Source organism: Numida meleagris, chromosome 5, assembly GCF_002078875.1.
Source record: "Numida meleagris isolate 19003 breed g44 Domestic line chromosome 5, NumMel1.0, whole genome shotgun sequence".
NCBI lineage: Eukaryota > Metazoa > Chordata > Aves > Galliformes > Numididae > Numida > Numida meleagris.
Window position 1 is genome coordinate 29,518,430 of NC_034413.1, and position 24,426 is coordinate 29,542,855.

The 24,426-nt window shown below is 46.0% G+C and overlaps 1 protein-coding gene across 2 annotated transcripts in view; it reads left to right on the top strand.

The window, feature by feature from the left end:
- Window positions 7–24,426, top strand: part of ARID5B (AT-rich interaction domain 5B) — a 108,270-nt gene continuing 83,850 nt past the window's right edge. For both annotated transcript variants that reach the window (XM_021398327.1, XM_021398328.1), the window contains exons 1-2: window positions 7–327; window positions 8,898–9,123. In XM_021398327.1, coding sequence (XP_021254002.1) covers window positions 37–327; window positions 8,898–9,123 — 517 coding nt within the window. In that variant the 5' untranslated portion in view covers window positions 7–36. The remainder of the gene's footprint in view (window positions 328–8,897; window positions 9,124–24,426) is intronic.

Here is a 24,426-nt window from a genome sequence, read left to right on the forward strand (position 1 = left end):
CCCCGCGCGGCGCTGCGCGGCGCGGAGCCGGCGCTGATGCCGCCGCCGTGTTGTTGTTCCCCGCAGTGGGTCGGCGCCCCGTGCGGCTCGCACGGCCCCTACGTCTTCTACCGGGCGTTCCGCTTCCAGCGCCGCGGCGGCGGCCGGGCGCGGGTCCTCTCTCTCGGCGACTTCTTCTTCGTGCGGTGCCGCGCGGAGGAGCCCGCCTGCATCGCGGAGCTGCAGCTGCTCTGGGAGGAGCGCACCAGCCGGCAACTTCTCTCCAGCGCCAAACTTTACTTTCTCCCCGAGGACACCCCGCAGGGCCGGACCAGCGACCACGGCGAGGTGGGAACCGCGGCGCCGGCCCCGGCCCACCTGCGTGCGGGGCTGCGTGCGGGGCTACGGGACGGGACGGGGCGGGGGGCGCGGTGCCGGGGCTGTGCGTGAGCGGGAGGTGGGGGGCACGCGGCTGTCACGCAGCGCGCGGTGGGAGCGCCCCGGGATGGGTCCCTGCGGGGCGGTGCGGGAGCGCCCGGCGCGCTGCTCTGCGCGTTGGTACGTGCGGACGCTGCCGGTGCCGTGCGGTGCGTGCCGCCAGGCTCGGGCCGGTGGCACTCGCACCGCTCAGCCCCGCTTGGACAGTTCCCCGCTCGGAGACCGGCACCGGGCAGACCCGTGCCCCGTGTTCCCGGGGCTGCGCCGGTCGCGGAACGGGGCAGAAACTTTGTCCGGCGCTGTCCCGGCCCCGTGCCCCCGTCCGTAAGCGGAGTGGCTGCGGCGGGGCCGGGCCTGGAGGGGGCAACCGAGCGCCCCGCGAGCCGACGCGCTCCCCGCGTCCGTGCACACCGGGGCGGCAGCTGCCCGCCGTGTGACAGCCCCGAGCGGTGCGGGCCGGCGGAGGGTGCGGGCTGGGCTTGGATGTGCGCTGCCGTGGGGCTGCGGGGGAGCGCGGGGCCGCTGCTGCTCGGGAACGTCCGATGGCACCGCTCGCTGGAGCCCATCGGCGATGCGTGAACGTAGGGGCTGCATTCGTCGCCCGGATTTAAACGCAGCCTCCGGCGCCGCCGGCACCGGGCACGGCCCTGCGGCCGGGCTGAGGCAGGGCCGCACGTGCTGCTTGGCCGCGGTGTCACCACGATGCCCGTCCCACCGCGGAGTGACCTGCGGAGGGCTCAGCTGCTGCGGTGGGAACTTCGCCGCCGCTTTAAGGCCCGGGGCCGGGAGCTGCCCACGGATGCTCGGGGTCGGGGTCCCTTCCGGGGCTCACAGTGCGGGGATGGGGCAGCACCCCGGGCTCAGAGCCCCCTGCCCCGAGGGCAGCGTGGGGCCGCACAGGGATGGACCCCGGCAGAAGCGCTTCCAGGGCGAAGTGCCTGTCATGTTTTGTGTTGTCGTGTTGTAAAGCCGTTGGCATTCATTAGGCAGCGCTGAAAATACATACTGAATACTCGTCAAACCCAGGGCGGTGTTGGCTGCGAGGCGCAGTTCCTAAAAAGCCCCAACCGGCGCTGGCCCGGTGCATTTGGTGCCATGTGACGCTCTGCGTCGCCCCGCACCGTCACTGCCGCTGCCCCCGCCCCGCTGGGCCGCCCGCAGGAGCCCGCCCGGCGCCCATTCATCAGGGCCCGAGTTTACTACGAGCTCGTGTTGGTCTCAGCTGCGCTCCCAAACCGGGCTCTGATGCAATGCTTTTCGCCTTGCGAATAATCCTTACTCATGCAAGTAATTTACATGAGCAAGCATTGCTCATGCGGAGGAGAGGAGAGAGCTGGTTTCCTGTAATTATTTCCCTCGCAGTATTTTGCATTTTCAGACTAATTGAGGGGGAAAAAAACCCAGAAAGAAGTCACTCCGTGCACGCATGCCATCTAGAACTGCAGGAGAGATTCTCCCAGGGAGCAGAGGTGCTGCAGGTTCGTCCTCAGCCCCCTCCCTGTGGTGAGGGGCTCAGCGGGACTGCGTATGCTGGGTGGGAGCTGAGGGTCCCAGTGCATGCCCTGCGCTTGTCCCCACCAGCACAGCAGTGAAGACACATCTCAGACGCAGCTCATGGCCATTAAAGGGTGCCCTGAAAATCATGCTCATAGCATCAGTCTCTGCTGTACACTTGCTTGGATTAATTCAGCTTCGAAAAATCAGGCACGCCATCATAGCGGTGCTGGAGAAATGGTATTTGTCATAGAATACTGTGGGTTTGGTAACTGCCCATCCTCTGTGCACATTTATACCTCTCACCGCTGGCAGCATATGCTGGCAGGGAAAGAAGGCAGCAATGTCACAGAGGAGCACATGTTGCTCGCTGTTAACCACAGCTGGGTGCGATGGGCTGCTCGAGGCAGAGCCCTCCCAGCACGATTTTGCGTTCCTCCCTTTATTTCCCAGTTTGGGCTGTGGAAATGCACCCGCTGCTCCCTGAAGTGGCTGCTCCCGGTCCAATCGGTGGCACTGAACATTAAACTCTCATCTTTAGAGAGTAATGGGCCTCACGTGGTACGCCCTCAAGCGTGTTGAGATAGTGCGCAGGCTGGAAAATAAAAATGTTCTAATTGTGTCTTTTAAATAAGCATAGGAGTGAATTAATTAGGCTATATTTTGTCTTTAGTTGCTTAGTTACACAATAGTATTCCTAAGCACAAGTAAGATAAATCGGCTCTTTTTGTGCCGCTTGTCCCTTAATCATAATTACTGTATTGCTCAGGAGAGCCACACGTACATACATTCTGCATTTTTAATAATATTCCAGCAATATGCATACAATATAGAAGTACCCTCTGATTCACGCGCCCTACGCCTCTGTGCAGGAAGAAGTTCTGCTGTTATGGGAGCAATATTTGCATCAGTTGCTCAGAGATGCAGTTCTGGGAAATACATAATTGAAATATTCTTGCAGTGCTTGTTCTGGCCCTTTCATTCGCATTCAAAATAACAATGCCTTAAGTCTCAGAACAGTCATCCACTCTTGATTTAAGAGCTTTTTGCTTTGTGTGTGTGTGTATGTGTGTGTGTGTGTGGGTTCACGCCCAGATTTAACCCTGCCGAGGCCGGACGTGTGCGTGATGCGTAGCGTCGCACCTAGTTGAGCTTTTTATTTGTAGCTAAAAAGCAGTCGGGAGGTCAGATGAACATCGGCATTTCATGGCATTAATCCAATGACCTTACTGCTTGGCAGGCGTCCATGTTTCTACGTGAAGGTGCCAGGGTTATGCAGATAATAAAATAGTTTGTTTTCATTTACTAGATATTCTAATCTTCCTTTGCAAAGTGCAGCCTGAGTTTCGGGGGCCGTGGAGTGCTCCCGGGGGCTGAAACTTTGATTTCTTTCAGAGTTGTTGAGCGTTAGCTGCTAATGATGGGCAGATTGATACAGATATGGAACAATGGAAGATTCTGGCAAGAAACCCACTAGACATGCTCAGTGGATGTATGTGAAAATTGGCTCCATTGTTCTGCTGCATGAAAAGCAAGTAAATTATTTACAGATATTTGCTAATTAAAGCACATATTGTTTTACCAGCACAATAGAACACAGTATAACAAAAGACAAAAGAATAAGCTTGCATAATTTAAACCTGCTAATGCAATGTACTCCCTGTTAAGAAAAATATAATTATGTAATCTACAAGGAAAGCTCTTCGTACTGTAACTGTAGTAGGCAAAATTAGGAATGAATTGCTTGTCAACTTGCCTGAACTGAAACAACTCTTCGAGGTCCGCGAGTTATCTGATGGGAAAACATTTTGACTGAAGCCTATTCTCTCTTTGGTCAGGACTTCTATCTGCAGTGACAGATATAAATTCAATTTGAACCTCTGCTCAGGAGCAGCGGGAGGGAAGAAAAAGAAATAGAGGAGGAGGCAGGCAGTGGAAATGCCAGGTCTGGCTGCTCGTGGCCATCCCCCTGAGGACTCCATCTCCACCTGGTTCCTGGACCAGCTGGACCAGAACTCCACAGTGCATCCCACTGTGGCGCAGTGTGCCCTGTCCCAGAACACTCTGTGGGTCTCACTTTGGAAATAGTGAGTTACACAAACACAGCGGGAGCTGCAGCTTGTGGGGCTTCACCTGGGCCCTCTGTTTTGGTCTCTTCAGTTTGGTCTCGGACACCAGCAGGTGGGACCCAGCACCCATCATCAGAGGCAGCCTCATAGGACTGCGCACAGTCTGGGGAAACAGTGCAGGAGGCTGGAGAAATACCTGTCACCTGTGTTTAACGAGATCATTACAGCCTTTTAAAGTAATTAGGAAAAGATTAACAGACAAAAGGTTCTGCCATGGCCTCTTCCAAATTCTCCTATGTGCCAGGTGGATTCCTGGGCCGTGCACCTCTCCCTTTTCTGGCTCCCCCTGATGTCTTCAGGTACAGAGAGCTGGTCACCATGGGCCCCTGCACACCAGCACCTCCCGAGCTACAAGCCCCGCATCCTGCAGGACATTTCCATCTACCCTATGCATGGGGATGCAATACTGCCTGGAGCAGGGAAAGGGGAAGAAAAGTTTAACCTGCCCAAGCCACACATGGGATCCTCCCATGCACCCTTCTGTGACTCAGTGATCCTGTCTGTAGAATAGGAGCAATGGTTTGTGCCTGCCAGAAAGCATGGTGCCAGGCTCCTGGGGCAAGCGGTGGTGTTATCCTTACGTAAAGGATGTTTTCACCTAAATTATGGAAAATTAAAAAAAAAAAAAAAAAAAGCCTGAAATAATAGGGGCCTTTATGTCCTAATGAAATACGCAGTTCTATTATCTACAGTGAATGCAGCCCGTAAGAGTCACACTGTATTTTTTGCTCCTGTGGATGAATGTGTTTTCATCAGCAATGTACTGGGTTGTAAAATATGCATCCCCAGCTATCTGCTGTGCTAAAGGTTTCAGTAAAAAGGCTGAAGTTGTTTTCTAAAGCAAATCATACTGATCAGATAAATGGCACGCAGTGTCTCCTGTAATTATTGGCACGAGTTTTTACAGTGTGTCTCCCGTTTCTCTCCAGGCCACGTATTTGATGTTAGGAGACAGCCAAGCAGGTGTTCGGATCGCTCCTGCCCTCCAGAATTCCTTAAATGACCTCTGGAAGCACTGGAGTGAAAACAGTCTCAGCACGTCAAAATTTTGAGATATCTCAGTTGCCGTAATTCTTTTAAGGCTGCCTTGGTGTCTTTAAAATACAGATCTTGCCTTGTTACTGGCAGTGAGTGAGAAGTTGTGATGTAGCATATGCGGGTGTGGGGTCGAGATGTGCAACCCCCCTGCAGTGCCCTGTGACTCCCTGCCTTGTAAGAGTTAATATTTCTTCTAAAAAATAATTATCTGCTTTAAGCTCTTCTAACTACCTGACCTCTTTCATTGAATGTAAGTATTCCAGCCATCTGCTGAGTCAGGCAATACAGCGGTCTGTGCTTGCAGGAGGCCGTGATGGTTGCTTAGACAACAGTGACATAATATTTAAGCATAACGGCTCTCAAGAAGACACTGTCCCTTTCGCTCTGGATTTCTTCTCTGAAAATGCCAATCTGATTGCGTCATTCAGAAAAGAGAGAAGGATGAGGAGGGTTTGCATTACCACCTTTTCTTAACCAGCGCCCCATTTTCTGCTTGGGAGGTGGAAGTATTCTGCTTCGCTCAGGAGACCTGTAAGATGTGCTGCAATGGCAGGCTGACTAGATGCCCGCTTTTATGGAAACAGAAGGAAAAGTGCCTATTTATGTAGTCAGTATTTATTTCGATTTAGACAACAACGTGTCTGGGAACAGCATTCCCATTGGCCACCAGTGTCCATAAGGGGCACCCGAGATAAGTCTCTCTCCTGAGCAGAGCTGAAGTCACCACTCACTGTTTCCTCTAGTAAACCTCATTTTGGTTTAACAGGAAAAAAGTGCAATTAAAAACTTTCCAGGCAATGGAGACCTCATAAACATATCACTTCAGAGCACAGCTAATACACGACAAGTTGATTTTTGTTTAGATATATATATATGCGCTGTATGCAACGTGGGTGGTTTTTCGTGTTTACACAGAGATATAATTATGAATGACATGAAGGCTATACAGCAGATTTCTTTAATCTTCTAAAGGTTTGTTAGTCATGTGTCACTGCATACCTGTTTTTTATTTATTCAACATCTGTATTCCTTTGTCATCTCATTGAAGGGGTTCCTCTAGGCAGGCTGCAGAGGTGGGTGTGTGGCAGTTCGTGTGAGATGGCAAGGAGGGACATGGCAGGTGAGCTCTGTGCCATTCCCAGTTTGGGTCTGAGCACAGTGCTCAGGAATGCTGCTTAAGGGATGTGGAAGGGTAAGCAAAATGCGTAGACACATCAAGGGGATGTAGCGGTGAGTGACCTCTGTTTGGGTTCCGTTGTGGCAGGTGATCACTTGTGTTAGCAAAGCCCCTAGCTCTGGGGAAAATGGCCTGCCCTGGAGCTGCTTAGACCTCACACGAGCAGGAGGACCATGCCGGTGGCTTCAGCATCAGGAGCAGCTAAGTGTTAGGGGTGCTGTCGTAGATGAGCCATAGCCTCACAGCGGGTGCAGGACAGGCCGTGCTGGCCAGCAGTGTGAGGCACAGGCTGCCATTACGGCTCCCTGAGTCCTGGCCTCAAGGCCTGAGGCCAGTGGCCAGCTGCCCCTCCCAGGTGTCTCAGCCCATTTGGGGCCCTAGAGGTGGAGCTGCCGCAGAGAGACGGGACCCTGTCACCCTTGGGGACGTGGCTGTGGCAAGATGATGGGGCAGCCTCTCCTTTGGCCTTGTGTGCCCTTCATGCTGCACGCAGACATCCAGCGCCATTTTGTGAAGGGTGACCACCCTAGCACCCTTTGGCATTGGTACAGCAGGACTTCTTTTTTTTCTCCTTTTTATTTGCCCTCCATGTACACATCATGTGCGTGTATGTGAAGGTTGTATTCTCAAAAACAAGTTTATTCATTGATGATGTAATAGTGATTGTACTTTTCTTTTGGTTAATAAATTGTCTGCTCAGCTTACTTTGTATGCCAGCCAGAATTAGTCATACCAGTTCTTGGAATGGATATGAAGAAACTAGTAATTGAAATCATAATCATTCGATCATGAGAGCTATTTGGAAAATAATATTTTAACCAAAAACATGTCTGATATCCAAGTCAGGTTTTTATTAAAAGTGCTGCTATGTAGATGCCTCTGGTGTTGAGCATTAGACATCGTGTGGTGGCCGTATGCAGAGTCCTGAAGGAGGGCTTATCCACAGGCTGCCAGGACTGTCTGCAGGCAGGCTGAGATAGATACATATGTATGTTTTTCATCCTGACATTCACTAGTCATCGTGTAATAGCTATAAAATACATAGCAACTACACCTTTTTTTTTTTTTTTTTAATTTCAAGGGAATGGTGTAATGAAATTGGGTGAAACCATCCATTGAAATTGTACTTTGTAGTACACAACGCTTGTTTACAAAGTATTGACGTCTGTCATAAACAGAGATTTAAAACATCACCGCTATTGTTTGTTGTTCGGAGGAAGCTCTTATGCTGTGCAATGATAAAAGGGAATGATTTTATTACAAGCTTGCTTAGCGTGCCTTTCGTTTCTGACCAAATACATGTTATTGTGCTAAATGTAATGAAGGCGCCTGCTTATGAAGCAATTTGGTATTATTTGAGGGAGAGTGGAATATCAGATCTGCTTTTTTAAGAGATCCTTCACGTTTTGTGTTGTGCATAACTTATCACAATACAGCTTTTTTTTTCTTCCTTTTTTTTTTCCTACTGAACATTATTTTATTTCCTGAGGAATTTGTTCAGTGGGGAAAACACACACACACACACACACACGCACACACACACACAAAGATAATCAGTCATGCTTTTCTCTTTGTTTAATAACTCAAAGAATTTCTCTCCCCTTCACAAATACTTCTGTTTATTTGGGGGAAAATTGGATTCTGGTTTATTTATTTCAAGAACCTGTAACCTTATTTAGCAGTAGAAATGTACAGTGTGCAAGGTGTGGTGGGCAGCCAGCTCTCATTACAACATAAATTATTTCTGCTATTTTAACTACAAAAATCTGGAGTGTATCTTCCTGGATATTTATGTATGTATGTTTGTTTATTTTTGAGGCTTTTTGGAGCCCCTGCTTACTACAGTCAGCTAGAAAACATTCTGCTTATTCATCGCGACTGAGAGGAGTTGATTGTTTCCTGGAAGGATAAAATTCAGCAATTAGAGCTGTTTAATTCAAGTATATGTTCTGGAGGCTAAACTAGGTTTAAGTGCTTTTCTTAGAATGTATGTTTAAGAAGGGAAAAAAATTACAGTTCTCTTCTGATGTTGAAAAAGGTTTTCAGAAACATGAGAATGTGCAAGTTTCTTTTGGTGGGAAGCACATAACATTTATGTAGTATTTCTTTTGGGATTACATCACAGTTTTATTTAATTTTTAGGACAAAAGTTAAATTCAATATTTGTGTAGAAGCCAAGGGAAAATGTACCATAAACACAGGAATTTTCTGGTGAGTCAGAGTTCCAAGAATCTGAGATTTACTTAGTCCATTTATTTCAGTACTCGCTATAACCATTAGTCATCCAGCCATGAATTTTTTCATTTGCAGCTAATTGCACCTAAAAAACAAACTTTCCCTCAAGGCTTTCGGTTATACAGAATGTGATTTGGCAACCTGCATTTCATATGCCTTTTAGGATCATTGCCCCAGTCTTAGAAATTCTCTTTAGATTGTATTTGTTTCAAGTAAACAATATTTCGTACTAGGTGATAGGAGGAATAAATGAAGTATTAGATATTCTGCATCACAGGAAAATCAATCTGCCAACAACAAGACAGACTTTTCCAACAGCCTGTTGGGGGTGGTTGGCATTAAGAGTTTGTCAGCCACTGTGGAGCCTTGCATGACATGTTGTATTCTTATTTGTCTGCTTCTTGCAGGATGAAGTTATTGCTGTTTCAGAGAAAGTCACTGTGAAGCTTGAGGACTTGGCAAAATGGGCCCAGTCCGATTTCTCCAAGTGGAAGTGTGGTTTCCGGGCTGAGCCGGTTAAGCCGATGGAAGTGGGAAAGAATGGGCAGAAGGAGGCCTTGATGAGATATAGACAATCCACACTCAATAGCGGCTTGAACTTCAAAGACATCCTGAAGGAGAAGGCTGACCTTGGTAAGTGTCCCTCGTTTTCTGCCCTGGGGGGGGCCTGTGTTTGACTTGTTTCAGTGGCCGATGAGCCCAGTCCTGCCAAACTGTTGCCGATTTCCAAGGTTTGTCTTTACTTTGGGCAGAGGTGTGGTGGTGAGGTGTCCCAGCTGGATGGGTAGGAGTGGGGAGAGCTCACAGCAGGCTCACGCTCTCTGCATCTTGTCTTCCTGGAGATAACATGGTGTAACGCTGTGCTACCTGTCTATTCTGTAGAAATACCACTTAACTCTAAGGCTCAAATCCTGAAGATGGAAGCAAAATCAATTGTCAGGGGTTTTCCCTGGGGCTGTGGAGGCCTTGGGATCAGGTGAAAATTATGCGTAATAGGAAAAGGAATGCGACGCATCTTCTCTAGGTGTCCTCCACATGGAAGGGGAGACCGAAGGTCTTTCAGTTCTTGTGTCTCTCCTTTATGGAAGCTCGGGGTAGTCGCCTGTTTCTAGTGCTTACGCTGTTTTTGTAGGATTGGGTTTGACTCTGGTTTGGTATGTCCACTATTTCCTTAGAGATTATGCTGTAACCTGGTGTGTTTTCTTGTGAGCATGGTGTGTTTTGTTGTAATCTTTAATGTTACTGTACAGCTTAGGCCTCTTACAAGTGCCCTGCTGTTCTCTGGATGTAGTTTGCACTTGGTAGACGTGTTTTCTTTTCCTGGCTGTTGTTAGGGAGGGAGATGGTACCTCTGATACTTTGGATAGTTGCAAATGGAACTGCAGCTCTGCGACTGCTTTTGTATTTCTGAGATGCTCAGACCTTTGAAATTGTGGTGGGGGCTCATGGTCCAATGGAAATGGGTTTCCTGTTGGTAAACATGCCTTTTTATGGTGTTAAGACTTTGGATGCATAATAGCTGTCATCCTAGGCACATTTCTCTGTTGTACCAAACTTTTAACAAATGTTTCAAGTTTAAAGATAAATTTAGGATGTAATGAGTTGAAAGGTAAGAAATTAAAAGTTAAGGCTGTTGCATGTGAGGAAATGCTTTTGAAACTGTGTGAATGGGAGATACGAGGCCAAATTCAGTATCTTAATAGCACGACTGTGTTGGCACCAAAGCCAGATAACACTGTGCTGAAGATTGGAGGATTTATCTTCTGCATCTTGTTTTTCTGATCTTACCAAACAGTGAAGTGATTTTGTCAATCTCGCATTTCGCCATTAGGTGTGTAGGTTGAAAGATTAAAGTACAACAAAAGACCTATGCAATTCTTTCTCTTTTCCTTGACTCTTCTGTGTGGTTTCTTCTAGTTCATAATTACCTGCAGTGGTTTTCTCTGCTATTGCCCTGGCATCTTCTTTACACACTACACTTATTTGTGTTTGTTTGTTGTGTCAAAAGAAACTTAATGTTTCTCAGACAGAACTGTTGTGGGTTAATATTTTCTTGGTTTTGTCTTTAACAAACAAGAAGACCCTTGTGGTAAGTTGCGAAATTGCTGTCATCTACCCTAGGAGCCAAAGAAAATTATCTTTAAGCCTAAAGCTTATAGTTGCACGTTAAGCTTTTGAAAGTAGGGGTTATACTGAAAATGCTCATGGAATCTAAACTCTATGTTATAATTTTGATAACCCATTTTCTGATGTTGCTTATTTTTGGTCAATGGCTCTGGCTGTACTGTTAGGCCTTTTTTTTTTTTTTAAGTAGAAATGGATATTTTGGCTAATGTTTGACTGTGATCACTGTTTTCTTTATCACAACTGGTTGACGGGAGTAGTGAAGCCAAGGGTTCACTAAGACCTGTAGTGTCAGGCATGTTGACAGGATAACTGATCTAGCCTGTGAAACGCAATCCATGGAACTTCTTAAATCTAATAATAAGATTATTTTTAACTACTGGGAAGACTCAAGAATTTCAGGTTATTTTGCTTCCCAGATCTGAGAAAAACTCAGAACAGTGATCTTCTCTGTGAGGCAGCCCTGCATCCTGCCCGTGAGCTCTGGTGTTGCCCCACCATTGAAGAACATTTACTTCTCATTCTGAATGGTCAATAGGATTGATTCTGCTCTCTGGAGATTGCCGTCTCTCCAGCTCTTGGTAAAGGCAGTAACATAATGCTCAGCATCAGAGTGTGGGGTTTTTAGCCCCTTGTGTTGTATCTTCTCTGCTGTCAAAATGGCAGGTTTACTGCCTGTTAGGGCGTGTGCCCACAGACCTTTTCCAATACTGAGCATCTTGCCAGCAAAGCAATGCTCAGCCACAGTGATCGAAGCTTTACTAGCAGTAATTTATGCAGGAGGTCTCCTGCACAATGTGGTGGGGTAGCTGTTGTCTGAAAGCAGTGCTGTAAACTGTGCATGTGTGTGGTGCACTGTTGTGTGAAGGTCCCACAGGTGGGAGCATCAGCACGGTCACCTTAGCAAAGTCAGTCAGCCCAAGTGGAGTGGTTGCCTCCTCCATGTCAATGGCTTCCCGCTACTATCTCCCCTGCTTGTCAGATTCTCTGTACTGTGCCCATGCAGACATTTTGCAGAGAGGTTCTTCATGGTGCTGCAATGGGGCAGCTTTGTACGGAAGGTCTGAAGGCAACAAATCCTTTCTCGTGCTAGTGTGGCAGGCCATACACAGTTCTGCTGGTGACACCCATGTGTAACTCTGGCTGCAGACAAGGAAGCTGCTGAACCAGGTGTTGAAAAGGCATAGATAAACAAAGCGATCTTCTGGACCGCTTTTTTCCTATGAAATGGCATGTTTCCATTACAGAAAAATCCCATAAAAGTGAGTTGATTCTGAAAGTTTTCCTACTAGATGTTAGTGGACCAAACTGTAGAGGGTAATAGGAAATTATATCCCTATTGAAGTCTTAAAAAAAAAAAAAAAACTTTACACAAGAAACAAAATAAGTTTCACATAGTACCCAGAAGTGGTGAAGGGTGAAATAACCTGTATGAAATGAAAACATGACTGATACGGAACCATGGGAGTGGCACTGTGTGAAGGTACTTAATTAAACACGTTACTGGGGAGCAGGGCAGCTTTACACAATAACCAGGCAAAGTGGGACCTTGGTATATGAGCAACTTATACATTGTACCGTATGCTGTGTGGCACTTGCTTAGAGAAAAATTAGGTGACAACTGGTTAATCCACAACCCAGAGATACTGTGCACTTATAACTCAAAGTTGACCCTAATTCCAGTTATGTAGCTCTGTCTCAATTTTTTCTCTTATCTTTTTTTTCTCCTCTTTCCTTGTCTATTTTTTCCTCTTGCCTCTTTTTCACTTGTTTTCTCTTTTTTCTCTTTTCCTTCCTTGTTCTCTTTTTTTCTCTCTCATTTCTTTGTGTTTTTTTTTTTTCAGAAATGTTTTTCTCTGTAAAATGCCATTGTTTTCATCACTAGTGAATTATGCAGAACTTTTCCTTTGGACTGTGTTAAATACAGCAGATCTGTAATGGCTTTTTTTGTGAGCTTCAAGATTTCAACCTTAGAAATTATTTTTAAGAATTATTTCTGCATTTTGAGCTATTTATGTTATACACTCTGTCCCTTTCTACAAATATGTCAATATTGAATGCTAGCAGTTTATGTCTTAATCTATTCATAGCTTTCTGAATATTTCTTTCAAATGTTGGGAAAAAATAAAGAATAACAATGCAGCATATAAAAATAGAGTTGCTCAGGAATGTATTATTCATAATGAACATGAGAACCTGTTTTTCCAGAAGAATTGGTCTGATTAAATCATTCACTACTAAGGTCGCTAGTTATTTATTTTTGTCTTCAGAATTATTCAGGGGATTTTTCTTTGTAATAAATGGACTTGTATACCCATATTTGGTAAACCAGTGGGAAGTAACCAAGTGAGGGATTATTTCATTTTACAAAATTTTTAGCAACTAAGCAATGTAAACACTATCAGTTAAATATGGTAAAGTTGCATATTTGTATTCCTTGGGCTATAGTTTGACAAAAATTCAAATTATTTTATGTAACACTGCTTCTTACAGACTTCCTTTAAGTGAAGTATGAAAGCTGCAGTGTAAGCTTTATTGGCCTATAAATATGTCATTATAGTTGGACTACATTTATATGCTTTGGATTGTTGTTTAAGCCAAGAAAATATGTCTATACAGGTTGACTTTTCATTGAAGCCCTTTGAGGCATACAACAGAATGTATTTTAGGCCAAGGTTATTAAAACAGCATTTTCATTTTTGCTGCAGACTCATTGTCAATTATGCTGCCACAAACTGTCTGTGGATAGGCAGTTATGAATGGTTTCGTCTCTAAATGTGTCTTTAGAAAAAGAAATAAAAGATAGAGCAGTCAGAGCTGAAATTGAGAGTAGAGACGGAGGGCAAATGGCTGGATTTAGTGCTGGCGGGCCCCGCTGGCTTGGACTGGGCTGGGCTGCGTTGCTGCAGTGGCTGTGCGGGATGGGGAGGTGGGAGCTGCATGGCCCCAGCCGTGTCACCATGAGCCAGCGTGGGGCATTCCTGTGGGGTGTGAGTCTGTCGTGACAAAGCTCTGGGTCTGGTCCTCAAGCTGCTGTCACCTCTCTCTTTATCTGTCTTCTGTGATTCCTTGTGATGGCGGAATGGGTGGTTGAAGTTGCCACGCTGTGGGCTCTCCTATTCCTATACTAGCAGCGTTAGTGGTGGGGATGAACAAGTTCTGGTGCTTACTAAAGGGGTTTTGCTGCAGTTTTCATGTGTTAGTTTGGGTCCAGTGAGGGAGAACCAGTGGGGACAGTACATGACCCTCTGATTTCGCTTACCATTGTAATCGGCACATCTTCTCCAGATGAAGACTGTCAGGGCGTAATATAGGCAATCTATAGTATTACTGGAACTGATAATCTGCAGCTGAGCTGCATTCAGACACTCCTGGAGATCTCCTTGTTCATTGTCACATGCTGCTGAATTCAGGCTTGCCTGACTTAAGTGGATGCAATAATTTTCTGACCAGCTAATGGTTAACCATTACAAGTACAGCTATTTTGGATATTTGGTGCCTAAGTCATGCCTCTAACTGTCTTTGCTACCTCTCCTTCTCTGTTTGTGCGCTCTTTTTGCCTCTTTTTGCCTTCTTGCCCCCGTTGTCCTAGCTGAAACCCATTTGATCTTGATCAAGCTCCTGTAAGTGTCCCATTATCCCATTTTCCCCTCTCTGCCCTTGCACACTGTATGTTGGCTTTTGTCTAGTGGGTCAGAGTGACCTCTCTCATTCAGTTTTAACCAACACAACTGACAGAGCTCTTTTGCTGGAGATGAAGCAATTACTTGGCTTGGTGTCGTGCCCTGTGCAGCCTGGGTGGAGGGAGATGGCTTCTGGGAAGGGACCATGCCTGGCACCTGCCAGCAGTGCTGCTGCAGACCAAGAGCACACGCAGGCTATGGGCAGTGCTGGGAGTGCTTGGCAGGGGTGTGCTGAGTGGGGGCCTTCCTCTGCTCATACGCCTCCCTTTTCTTTAATTGCCATTTACATTCAGTGTTATTTGGCATTAGGAATAACCTGAGGTGCTGAGCAGACAGACAACTTTGGCCTTGCACGAAGAGGGCGAGATAAATGTTTATTTTTCACTTGTTAACCAGTTGGATGAAGATAACTGATAGGCTGCTGTCTGCCTTCTGAATGCTGGCAGGTGCTGCTATTGGGAGGTACAGTGTACTCCCAACAGTCCTGTGATAAGGTGCTCACTTTCTTTTTGGGTGGCCCAGCAGCACCTTTGTGCCCCCCTCCCCATGTGCTCCCTGTCTCCCCAGCCCCGGCTGCCCTTGAAGGGGTTAGCGGGGTCCTTGGGGCCTTTCTGAGCCATCTGGTCCTCCTGTGGCCACACGACACTGGGATGATTTAAGTGCTGTTTGTTCCTTCCCTTCTCTGGGGGCAGCCTGCTTTCTTACAGGGGAAGTCTATGGGGGTGACATAAACATTTCAATACGTGGTGCTGGCTATGGAAGCTTTTCTTTCACCACTGGCTTGCATTGAGCCTCATCCATTTATGGCTCTTGAAAGGAGTTCTAGCACCATGTATCTCATACTCCAAGTGTGCATTGTTGAAGAGATAAAATTTAGATTTCTTTTCAGGTGTTGAGCTGCTAAGAAAGGGGGCTGGGGAGAAGCTGGGAGTGGAGGAGGTGGGTGTTCTGGTCTTCAAAATGCAGAAGTTGTGCCGAGAAAAAGCAGAATTGCATGTAACTTCTCTGTGGGTAGCCCCTAAATGGCAGCCCTCACCCTGCGCTTCCTGCAGCGGGAGCAGGCTGACACGGTTATCGGGCTGTGCTGATAATGGCTGTCACTGTGTCAGCGTTTTCAATTACATATTGGAATGACGGGGCACTTTGTCGGTGGTGTGGAGCACAGCCATCTGCAGCTGCAGTTTGGTTTGGAAGCGGGATGGAAGAAATCACTGCTGTGGGACAGTGGTGGGGGAAGAGTTAAATTTTGGTGCCTTGCAAACCTGGAGGAGCTGCCCTGCATTCTGCTGAGACTGAAGGTGCACCAGTTTGCCCCATTAATAGGAGCTTGGTGCAGCCTCTCCTTGGAACAGCAGTGGCCTACACAACTGCGGAATAAGTAGATAAAAAAATAAAGGCCATTCACAGGCAGTGTAAAGGCAGCCATTGTGGGACAGTGTCCCTTTAAAAATGTTTGACGGCTTTTTTTATTTTTGTCTGTTTTTAGCACTGAGATTGACCTTGCCAGGCTGTGTAATAACCCACATGTGTCTGCTCTCCAGGATTTTTTCCCTTCTAGTCACTGTTGGATCTTGCATTTAATTCTTACTGACCATGGGGTTTTGTTCCAGTAACTGGAAACGTGTGCCTCTCGGTGCAGCGCTGCCGTGCTTTGCATCTGACTATATCTCAAAGTCTGCCTTCTTTTTTCTTTTTTTTTCCCCACTTTTGATTTTAGAGGGTGCTGTTTTCCTCCCCAGCCTTCTCTCTGATTTCCGTCCCTGCCCATATTGTTTCTGGATCCCAGAGGGCCCCAGTTTGGAACCTGCATTGTTCAAGTCCCTGCACATGCCGTGCCCAGTGCCATGGAGGGAGGTGATCGGCACTTTCCTCCTGGTGCCATGTCTGCTGGTTGGAGCTGCTGGTCCCCCATAGGCCATCAGTACCTTTTCCTGCACCGCGTCGCTTCCATGCAGCCAGCCAGCATTGTCTGAGTGTGGAGATCTGTAAGCCAAACACCTACAGAGTACTTCAGTACGGTTGGGTGGGTCAGAGGACCTCCTCTTCTTCCTCCCTGACTCTTCTCTTGGGCTGTAATTCTTCTTTGCCATAGCCAGGGAAGTGGAGCCTCATGCTCACCTTGACTCCACGCACCCCATTCATCGAGGGAAGCTGTCCTCACCCCACCCTGAAGCACTTCCATTTTCTGCCCATGCTGCCGTGCTGAGAAGCTCCGGCCCATCCATGGGCACTGCTGCACCCAGCAGTGCTGGGAGGCCATTCCATGCTGGGGGAGGGAGGACAGCCAGGCTTCATTCAGCTCCTTCCTGCATGGGGAAAGAGGGACGCTCTGGCATCCTTGCTCTGCTTAAACCCAGTTTGAAGACTCTCACTATCAATACTGTGATTCCGTACTGGTTGTGGTTAATTTTGTTCCTGCTTGCCTTTGCTGGCCTGGCAGCGTGTGCGGGGTGAGGCTGCTGATAGCTGAGGGTGCCTGGGCTTGGAGGGGTTAAAGCCCAGTATCTGTGTTAACAGGAGTGCACTTTGTGGGCACTGGTGGCAGAGAAAGCCGGTGTTGAGAAGACGTGAGGGCATGAGTTGTAACCGGGTAGGTTTTGCATGGGAAAGCATTGTGGCATCACCTTTATTTACTTCGTTCAGTACAATCTGTACCATGTGAAATAAGTTCCTCCTTAATTTTATTGCTAATCGTAATTTGCTTGTAAAAACGAATCCTCAGTGCTGTAAACCTTGAGCCTGAGTCTTTCTTGCTCTGTTACATTGTGAAGGACAAATACTTAACACCGTAAAGAAGCTTCTGTTAGTGATAGATAATGCGTATTATTTTAGCAGGAGTATATTTTAGCAGCTTGTGAAAAATCAAGGTGAATTTTTCCATCTGCACACTGCTGCATAATTGATAGACTCGGAAGCTGAATTTCAAAATAAGCTTCTAGCAGAGCACACATTTGATTTTCCTAAACATTTAAATATATGTATCACACCCTCATTTTAAGATGCTGGTTAATGACTTTATGAGCATGTTGGCAGCCAGAGCATTACATGTGGTTTGAGAAATGCGTCTGGATATGCTCGGTAAGCAGTATTGTTCTGACAGTGTACTAAAGGCCATCTTCAATTTGACTGTGCTCCACTTTGTTATGCTGTGAGAGAAAAAGATAATTCAGCAGAGCATTGTGCTGTCGGCTGGAGACGCCACTCTTCAGAATACAAATATTACTAGGGATAAATGAATCATTAAAAGAACAGTGGCATAAAATATCTGATGAATGAACTCCAGGAGCCTCCGCAGGAATAAATTTAACATTCACGGACAGTACCATAATATGTGAAATAATAGTATCAGTTCTACATTCAGTTGCCAAAAACATTTATGGACCTAGAATAATTTTGAATTACAAGGCTATAAATACATGGAGGGGATTTGGTGATATCATCATAAGCCATGAGAAAGGAACTAGTCTGGTTTCTAATGTTACCAGAACCTTGAGATGTATTTACAGCCTCATTTGCGCTCCTGCAGTTTTAGGGGGCGATTCTTCTCTCACAGCATGTTTGCCATTCCCCTTAGTGCCAGGAGCAGTTACACATGTGTGCCATGAGTGGAATAGATAACTGTGTGTTAAACAACTCAAGGATCCTATAACAAATTGGCAATAATAAAAAAAAAAAGTCGGAAACTTTCCCTCTCATCCTCCTCCAGGTCCCTCATGTCCTGTTCAGGTCCTGTGAATGAGAATGGTGAAGGGAAAACAGGTAAAGTACGACAAGTTAACCAGTATGTTTCCAGACACTTCAGACACAGCTGCATCATTTTCCACGTTTTATTACCGAGAAACGGAACAACCGAAGCCCAGATGTTCTGGTCCCAGGTTTCTTTAAAGTGTGGGCTGATGCATTTTAAAAGTGTGTTGTAAATGCCCAGGAAGGCCGGAACTTTCAGCCTGTCTGATGAAAGGAGGCTTCACTGTTCTGATACCAGATCCAGGGCTGATAAGAGCGGTTAATTAGGAACTGGGGCCCAGACCTGACACGGTACTCCAAGAGCATGTTCAGCTTTCAGCATGTCCTGTGTCTCCTGTTTGTAATAAAGCCTGGTGTCCCCTGCCTTCCTGAGCCAGTGCGGTGACAGGGCCTCTGCAGGTACTTAGTGTTGGCTCACACATCCCGATATTAAATGGGCTGCAGCCCTGTTCCACAGGACCCTTCCCCTCCTGTGCCTTCCTCCAGCCAGCTGTGTTGTGTTGCTGGCCTCAGCCTTCTGGTAAGTCATCGGCAAAATATGCATGTTCGACGCGGGGCAAAGCAAGTCTGCTCGGTAATTCCACATTCCTTAGTGTTGCAGGAGGTCTCTCTACTGACCAAGCTATGGTTTCTGTTCATCCTTCGTGCAGACTGGCCTTGCATCTAGACCTTCCTAGGTGCATTCCTAGCACTCTGCTGCTCTTCACAGTGGGCACGGGCTCAACTGATGTCCTTCAGCACAGTTCCTGCTCTGCGTTCTGTGTCTTGGTGCACTAATCCCCCTGACAGCAGCAGATGGGTCAAGACCTGGGGTTGCAGCCTGGGCTTTCCACTCTTGCCAGCTGGTGAAACAAAGCAAAGATAATTACAGGACCAAAAACATGACAACAGTGCAGTGGTCATCAGCAAGATGGAGTCCTTGTCAGCCTCAAAGGCCATGTGTAGGCTGTGGCATATGTCAGCGATAGGCCCTCACCCAGCTACTCACTGATCCTATATGTGCTTCCAGCATCACCAGTTCATTTCCTTGTCTGTTCCTCCTGGGCTCAAGCATGTTCTTGCTATGCCAGGGTCATGGGATTATTGATTATTTGGGTTTTAGTTAATTACTGATGACTTCAACTTGTTATTCTTAGCAGTATCTTGGTGAGCTCTCTTGGCAAACCCAGTAGACAGTGTGTAATGCTGTCTTTATGCATGTTTTTCTCTTCAATTACTTTGAAACCACAGTTTCCACTTTTCTTTCACACAGAGTATTTCCAGATTAAAAGCTTTATGGGATGAAAATTAAATGATAAGGTGCTATAAAAGTCTACATCAAGAATTTCAAATGTTTCAGCCGCATTTTTAGTTTTCTTACTCCCTAAGTAACCCAATGTATGTCAGTGTACACTTCCAGTTTTGTTGCACAGAGAAAATAGCTGAAAAAGTCCTCGTGTGCTTGTGTTCTTAATCCCGTGTTCGGAAGCTTAAAAAAGTGGCCCCATAAGTTCTGTGGTATAGTATAAAAAAAATGAAGCAAAGCAAAACGCAACCAAATAATTTTGGCAGTTGAAATGGAGAAACTAAAAATAATTTAATCTGCAATGTGAACATAGTTTCGTATTTATACTAGCATCTGGCCTCAGGAATTGAATACTCCATTCTTTAAATAGCTTCACTCTGGCTCTTGAATGCTTTGTGACTAGAACATTACCCTACAGTCATACACCTTGTTTACATACTTCTGTTAAAAGGCAAAAGAACTTAAAGTACTTCAAAACAGCAGTACGAGCTCCCCCCTCCTCTCTCACCCTGGAAAAAGAAAGTTTTTTTTAAAAAAAGCAAAAATGAAAGAGTGGTCTGAAAATGCATTTTAAATGTAGTTCCTTTGGTTTGCTGCCGGGTACATATTTTACTGTCGTTTGTATCAAAAAGTGGAAGAAAATATTTCCAAAGAAAATGTGTGCCATTCCAGATGCCCAACAGTAGTCAAGCAGAAATTTATGTACGCTTTGTTTTTATGTTTGGTTTTAATCTGGCAAATGTCTTTGTCTTTAAAAATATTTTGCCTGGAGGCAGTGGATCTTTTTTTTTTTTTACCCATATGGTAGAAATAAGGAGTAGGCTCCTACAACGGACGTATATTAAAATAACGTAATAAACAGGTAAACACTATAAATGGGTGGCTAATGATTAGCTTCTTGCGGTCTGTAGGGACAAAGTATCTTTTTATAGTTTTATGACCCATGCCCAGCCCGACTTCAGGAGGAATTGTATTTTCAGAATTACATACTTGAAACTTCAGTCAAGCTTTACAAATTTAGTAGATCCCTATTTAGTGTCTGTTGGTGAGTGTAAGTCCAGCCTAATATTCCTGCTGCTCTATTTTCATTCACGTGTCTTGAGGTGAACGTAGAAGCAGAAGAGAAGATATCCCATTTTTAAACCTTATCCAGAATCCATTCATATGAGTCACTAAAACAAAATCATAGTGGTTTGGCTAAAAAAGGCTTCATTTCCAAAGGGAGTGTTCGTTAAAACACTGGCGCATTTCCCACAATGTTTCTCAAATGTGTTTTCTTTGTTGTCTGTGTGCTATTGCAAAACATGAAAGATGGGGTCCTGTGCTCTGTGCAGGGCAGGCTTCTGGTGGTGCAGTGGGCCGGGCTGCTCCCACAGTGATGCTAAGCCCCCGGAGCCCTGCTGCCAGCTGCCTTCCTACCCTCTTTGCCTGGTTGTATAGGGAAGCCTTGCAGCTCAGGTGGAGAAGAGTTGAAGGAGCATTTCTTTTTCTAGGTGTAATTATTCAGGGCTGTACCATGGGCTCAGTAGATGCTCAATAGGAAAACTTATAGGAATGTGAGTGGCAGGATGGTGTGTGTCCTCATGAGTGCTTTTGGGACAGAGAGAATTGCTTTGTTTCTCCTACCTGACTATTATATTCCTCAACAGAAATAGAGCTGCTGGGATCATCATCCCACTCAGTGTTGGGGCAGTCAGTGCCATTTTCTGCAGGTTTCAGACTGGCTGGGGACATGTGAGAAGCTTGGTGCCAAGGCAGCGCTCCGTTGTGGTCTCCAGCTTGGCCCCATGGGGGACAGGAAGCGGTGAGGCAGCACAGTGAGCCAGGAGGAACACCACCTGGGGCAGCGCGGGGAAGGTCATGCGCACAGTTTTGCCTTGGTGTGTTTAGACCTGGGCCCTCTGACTTGCATACACTGCCTGTGAATGGCCCAGGATTTTGCCTTCGGTGATTTCAGATGCCATGCAATTCCAAGGCACGCAACATGTGATTTATTGGGTAAAGCCTATTTAATATCTTAAAAGCATAGGGTAGGAGATCAGATGTGAACATAACAGCCTTAAAATATATTCCCTGACAATATACTTAAGAACGTTTGGGTCTAAATGAAATTTACAGGAAATGAGGCCAATTTTGTTCCCGCTAGTTTGGAGGTGGGGAGCGCAGGAGAAAAGGAGAGAGCATGGACAGGAATTTGTGGGTTTGATAACACGACTCCAGCGTATTTGTACAAATGGAGTAGGAGCATTTTTCACCTGCTGTGGCAGAAATGGTAGTGGTAGTTTCTCTACCTCATTGGCAGACTTTTAACTGATCACACATATCGACAAATCCATATAAATGAATATGAAAAGTCTTTCCCTCATTTCTGGCCAGCTGTGCAGGGTATTCGTACACATCAGTATCTCATGGCTTCCTCTGTCAGCCTGGGGAAGCACAAGATGAAGAAAAGCTGCTACTCTCTGTTAGACCCTTTTGCTCCTTGTCACCTTGCAAAGTCAGCCTAGCAGTAACAAGCGGTTTATGTGCTTTTTACCTGGAGAATGCTTGTTGAGTGTTGTCTCTAGAATGAGAGACCCTCACGAAAAGTGAAGAACAGCAGTTGCCAGAAGGGTTTCTAATCAAGCTAATGACTAACCATTGTCTTCTGCTGCGCTAGTGAAATTTTCTCTTTTTTCACAAGACTGTCAGACTACGTAGTGTATGGCCAATTCTCTTAAACAAGTGATTCACTTTCTACTTTTTAGGAAAACAATGCAATTAATTTTCGTATTTGAAGAGAAGGATTGTGACAACACTACTTGGACATTGTACTGTTAGGGCTCCGAAAACATCTTGAGTGCATTTGTCCAAAAGCGTTGTTCATGAATGCTGGGTACGTGGCAAATTTCTTACTTAAAATCATGAAGCACCTTTTGGTAGCAGGTATTTTTTTTTTTTGTCAGGAATGTGACAAAGGTTCTGTAAATATTTGGTTGGGCAATTAGAAGACTTGGAAAAAGATGTGGTTTAGTTTTCTCTTGTTTTAACAGTGGTTTTGTCATTTATGCATCATATGGTCATCGTATTTCCAGCTGGAGCACAAGCTGTCAGGAAATGAAGTCCTGGGCACACAGCGTGCTGAGTGTCACAGACAGGGCAAGGCCAGAAAAAGAGTGCTTAGGTACCTGTATCTGAGCTCATCTATACAACTTGTTGCAAAAACTTGGTGGTGTTAAAACTTCACTCCAAATCTGTGTTCAAGATGACTTCAGGCCCTTCTTTTTGATCAGCGTACCTACCGACCTTTGGAAAGCGTAGCAGGTGTCAGAAGGAACGTAATTGCCAGAATCCTTTCCAGGATCAAAAAGTCAAGGTGACAATCACTGCTAGGCCATCCTGCCACAGTGCGTATGTCCTGATGTGGCTTTAGGTGTCGCTGGCTGAATGCTGTACCATTCCCATTGAGCTTGGAGACCTGCAGCAGCAGGGCTTGGCTGATGGGCTCTTCCTGCAGCAGGAGCCCACAAAGCAGCTAGGCAGAGCAGCTTCTCTGCAGTATCATAACGTGGACTTTGCTGCGAGGTCTGGTGGCAAGCCTGGGAGAGTGTTTTTGCAATTGCTGTGTAACTGACAGAGATAAAGCTTCTCTGTCCTATCAAGTGGAAGGGTGTGGCCTAGCAGTCGCAGTGAGGTCCCCGCTGTGACACGCACTGCCTTAATCGAGTAAAGAACAATTATTTGCCCTTCTACTAATTGCAGCTTTTCCAGATTTTACTCTGGACACCATCCTTCCCAGGTTCTCAAAGCCCTCTACTATTTCAGGCTGGAGTTGTCGGTGGCTGTGGTGTCCCCAGGCTGTCCCGGTGCCAGCGCAGGAAAAAGCAGCATGCGTGCCAGGAGCGAAATGCTCTGCATATCTCAGAGATCCCCATCTCGCTTAGGTCTGGCATAAACACACACTGAAGTTCATTGAGCTGATCACCACGAACCCCATAGATCCCGGGAGATAAACAACTACTCTTGTGCATGCTCCCTTCTCCCTGGGTGTCGTGGGTATCTGTGCTTCAGTTGTGCACCAACGAGACTGACTAGATGAGTAAAACGTTATGGGCCATTAAACAACCAACCCCACCTTCATTTTATTGAAGGTACATACAAATCTCATCACTTTTCTTCTTTACAGCTAGTTGACTTGAGGATCTGTGTGAAAGATCAGGTTGCTAGCTCACAGAAGTTAGCCGGCTTCAAGCAGCTGCGGACTGGTTTTCTCATGCCACCGGCCTATCACACTCCCAGAAAGTGAAAGTTTGCAGTCTGTCCTGAATCTGGTTTCTTGCACACGAGATCATTTTGCTGCCTGTGGCCTAGAAACCAACAATGAATGTATAAATTGCAGGCCGGAAGAAAATTCTGAATTGACTGTGAGGTGAATGGAAGTTAAATAATTCCATGAACTTCAACTGAGAAAAGAAGAAAAGATCACTGAATTCTAGAACAGACTTCAATATAGACAAAGAAAATGTTATTTTAGTATAGATTAAACTTCTGACTAAGATATAGAGGGATTATTGTGTCTGTTTCAGATGTAATTTCATGCCTGAGAATTTACATTGAAGGAAAACTGGTCTGGAACACATTAGCAAGGGCCCTGTTTTGCTGTCAGTTTAATTAAATGGAAACTGCTGGCAAGGAGACTGGAGTGGGTTTATAGAAGCAATACTATTTTGAATGTTGGAACAGGAAACTATTAGGTCTTCCAGTTTGTAAGGGACACAAAAATGAAACCTGTGATTCATTCTTGTTTACAAACTCCCCGGCTAATATACAATAACCTTAGTGATAAATTGACTGCAATTAAATGTGTATGTAGAGGGCTTCACAATGGCTGCAGACTTCATAGTTATGAAAACCGTGACCTTTGACGGGAGAGGTTAGAACATGAAGTTTTTCCAAACAGCGCATAGATCTTCGAAAGCATTCACTTTTCCTTTCCTGTTTCATGTGAGTAGATTGACAAGATGTGCAGTGGGTGTTCTGTTTGCTTGCCACAAGATTGTTGTCAGGCAGAAACCCCCCAAAACAAAAAAGCCCGCCCTTCGGGAACATTGATTTATC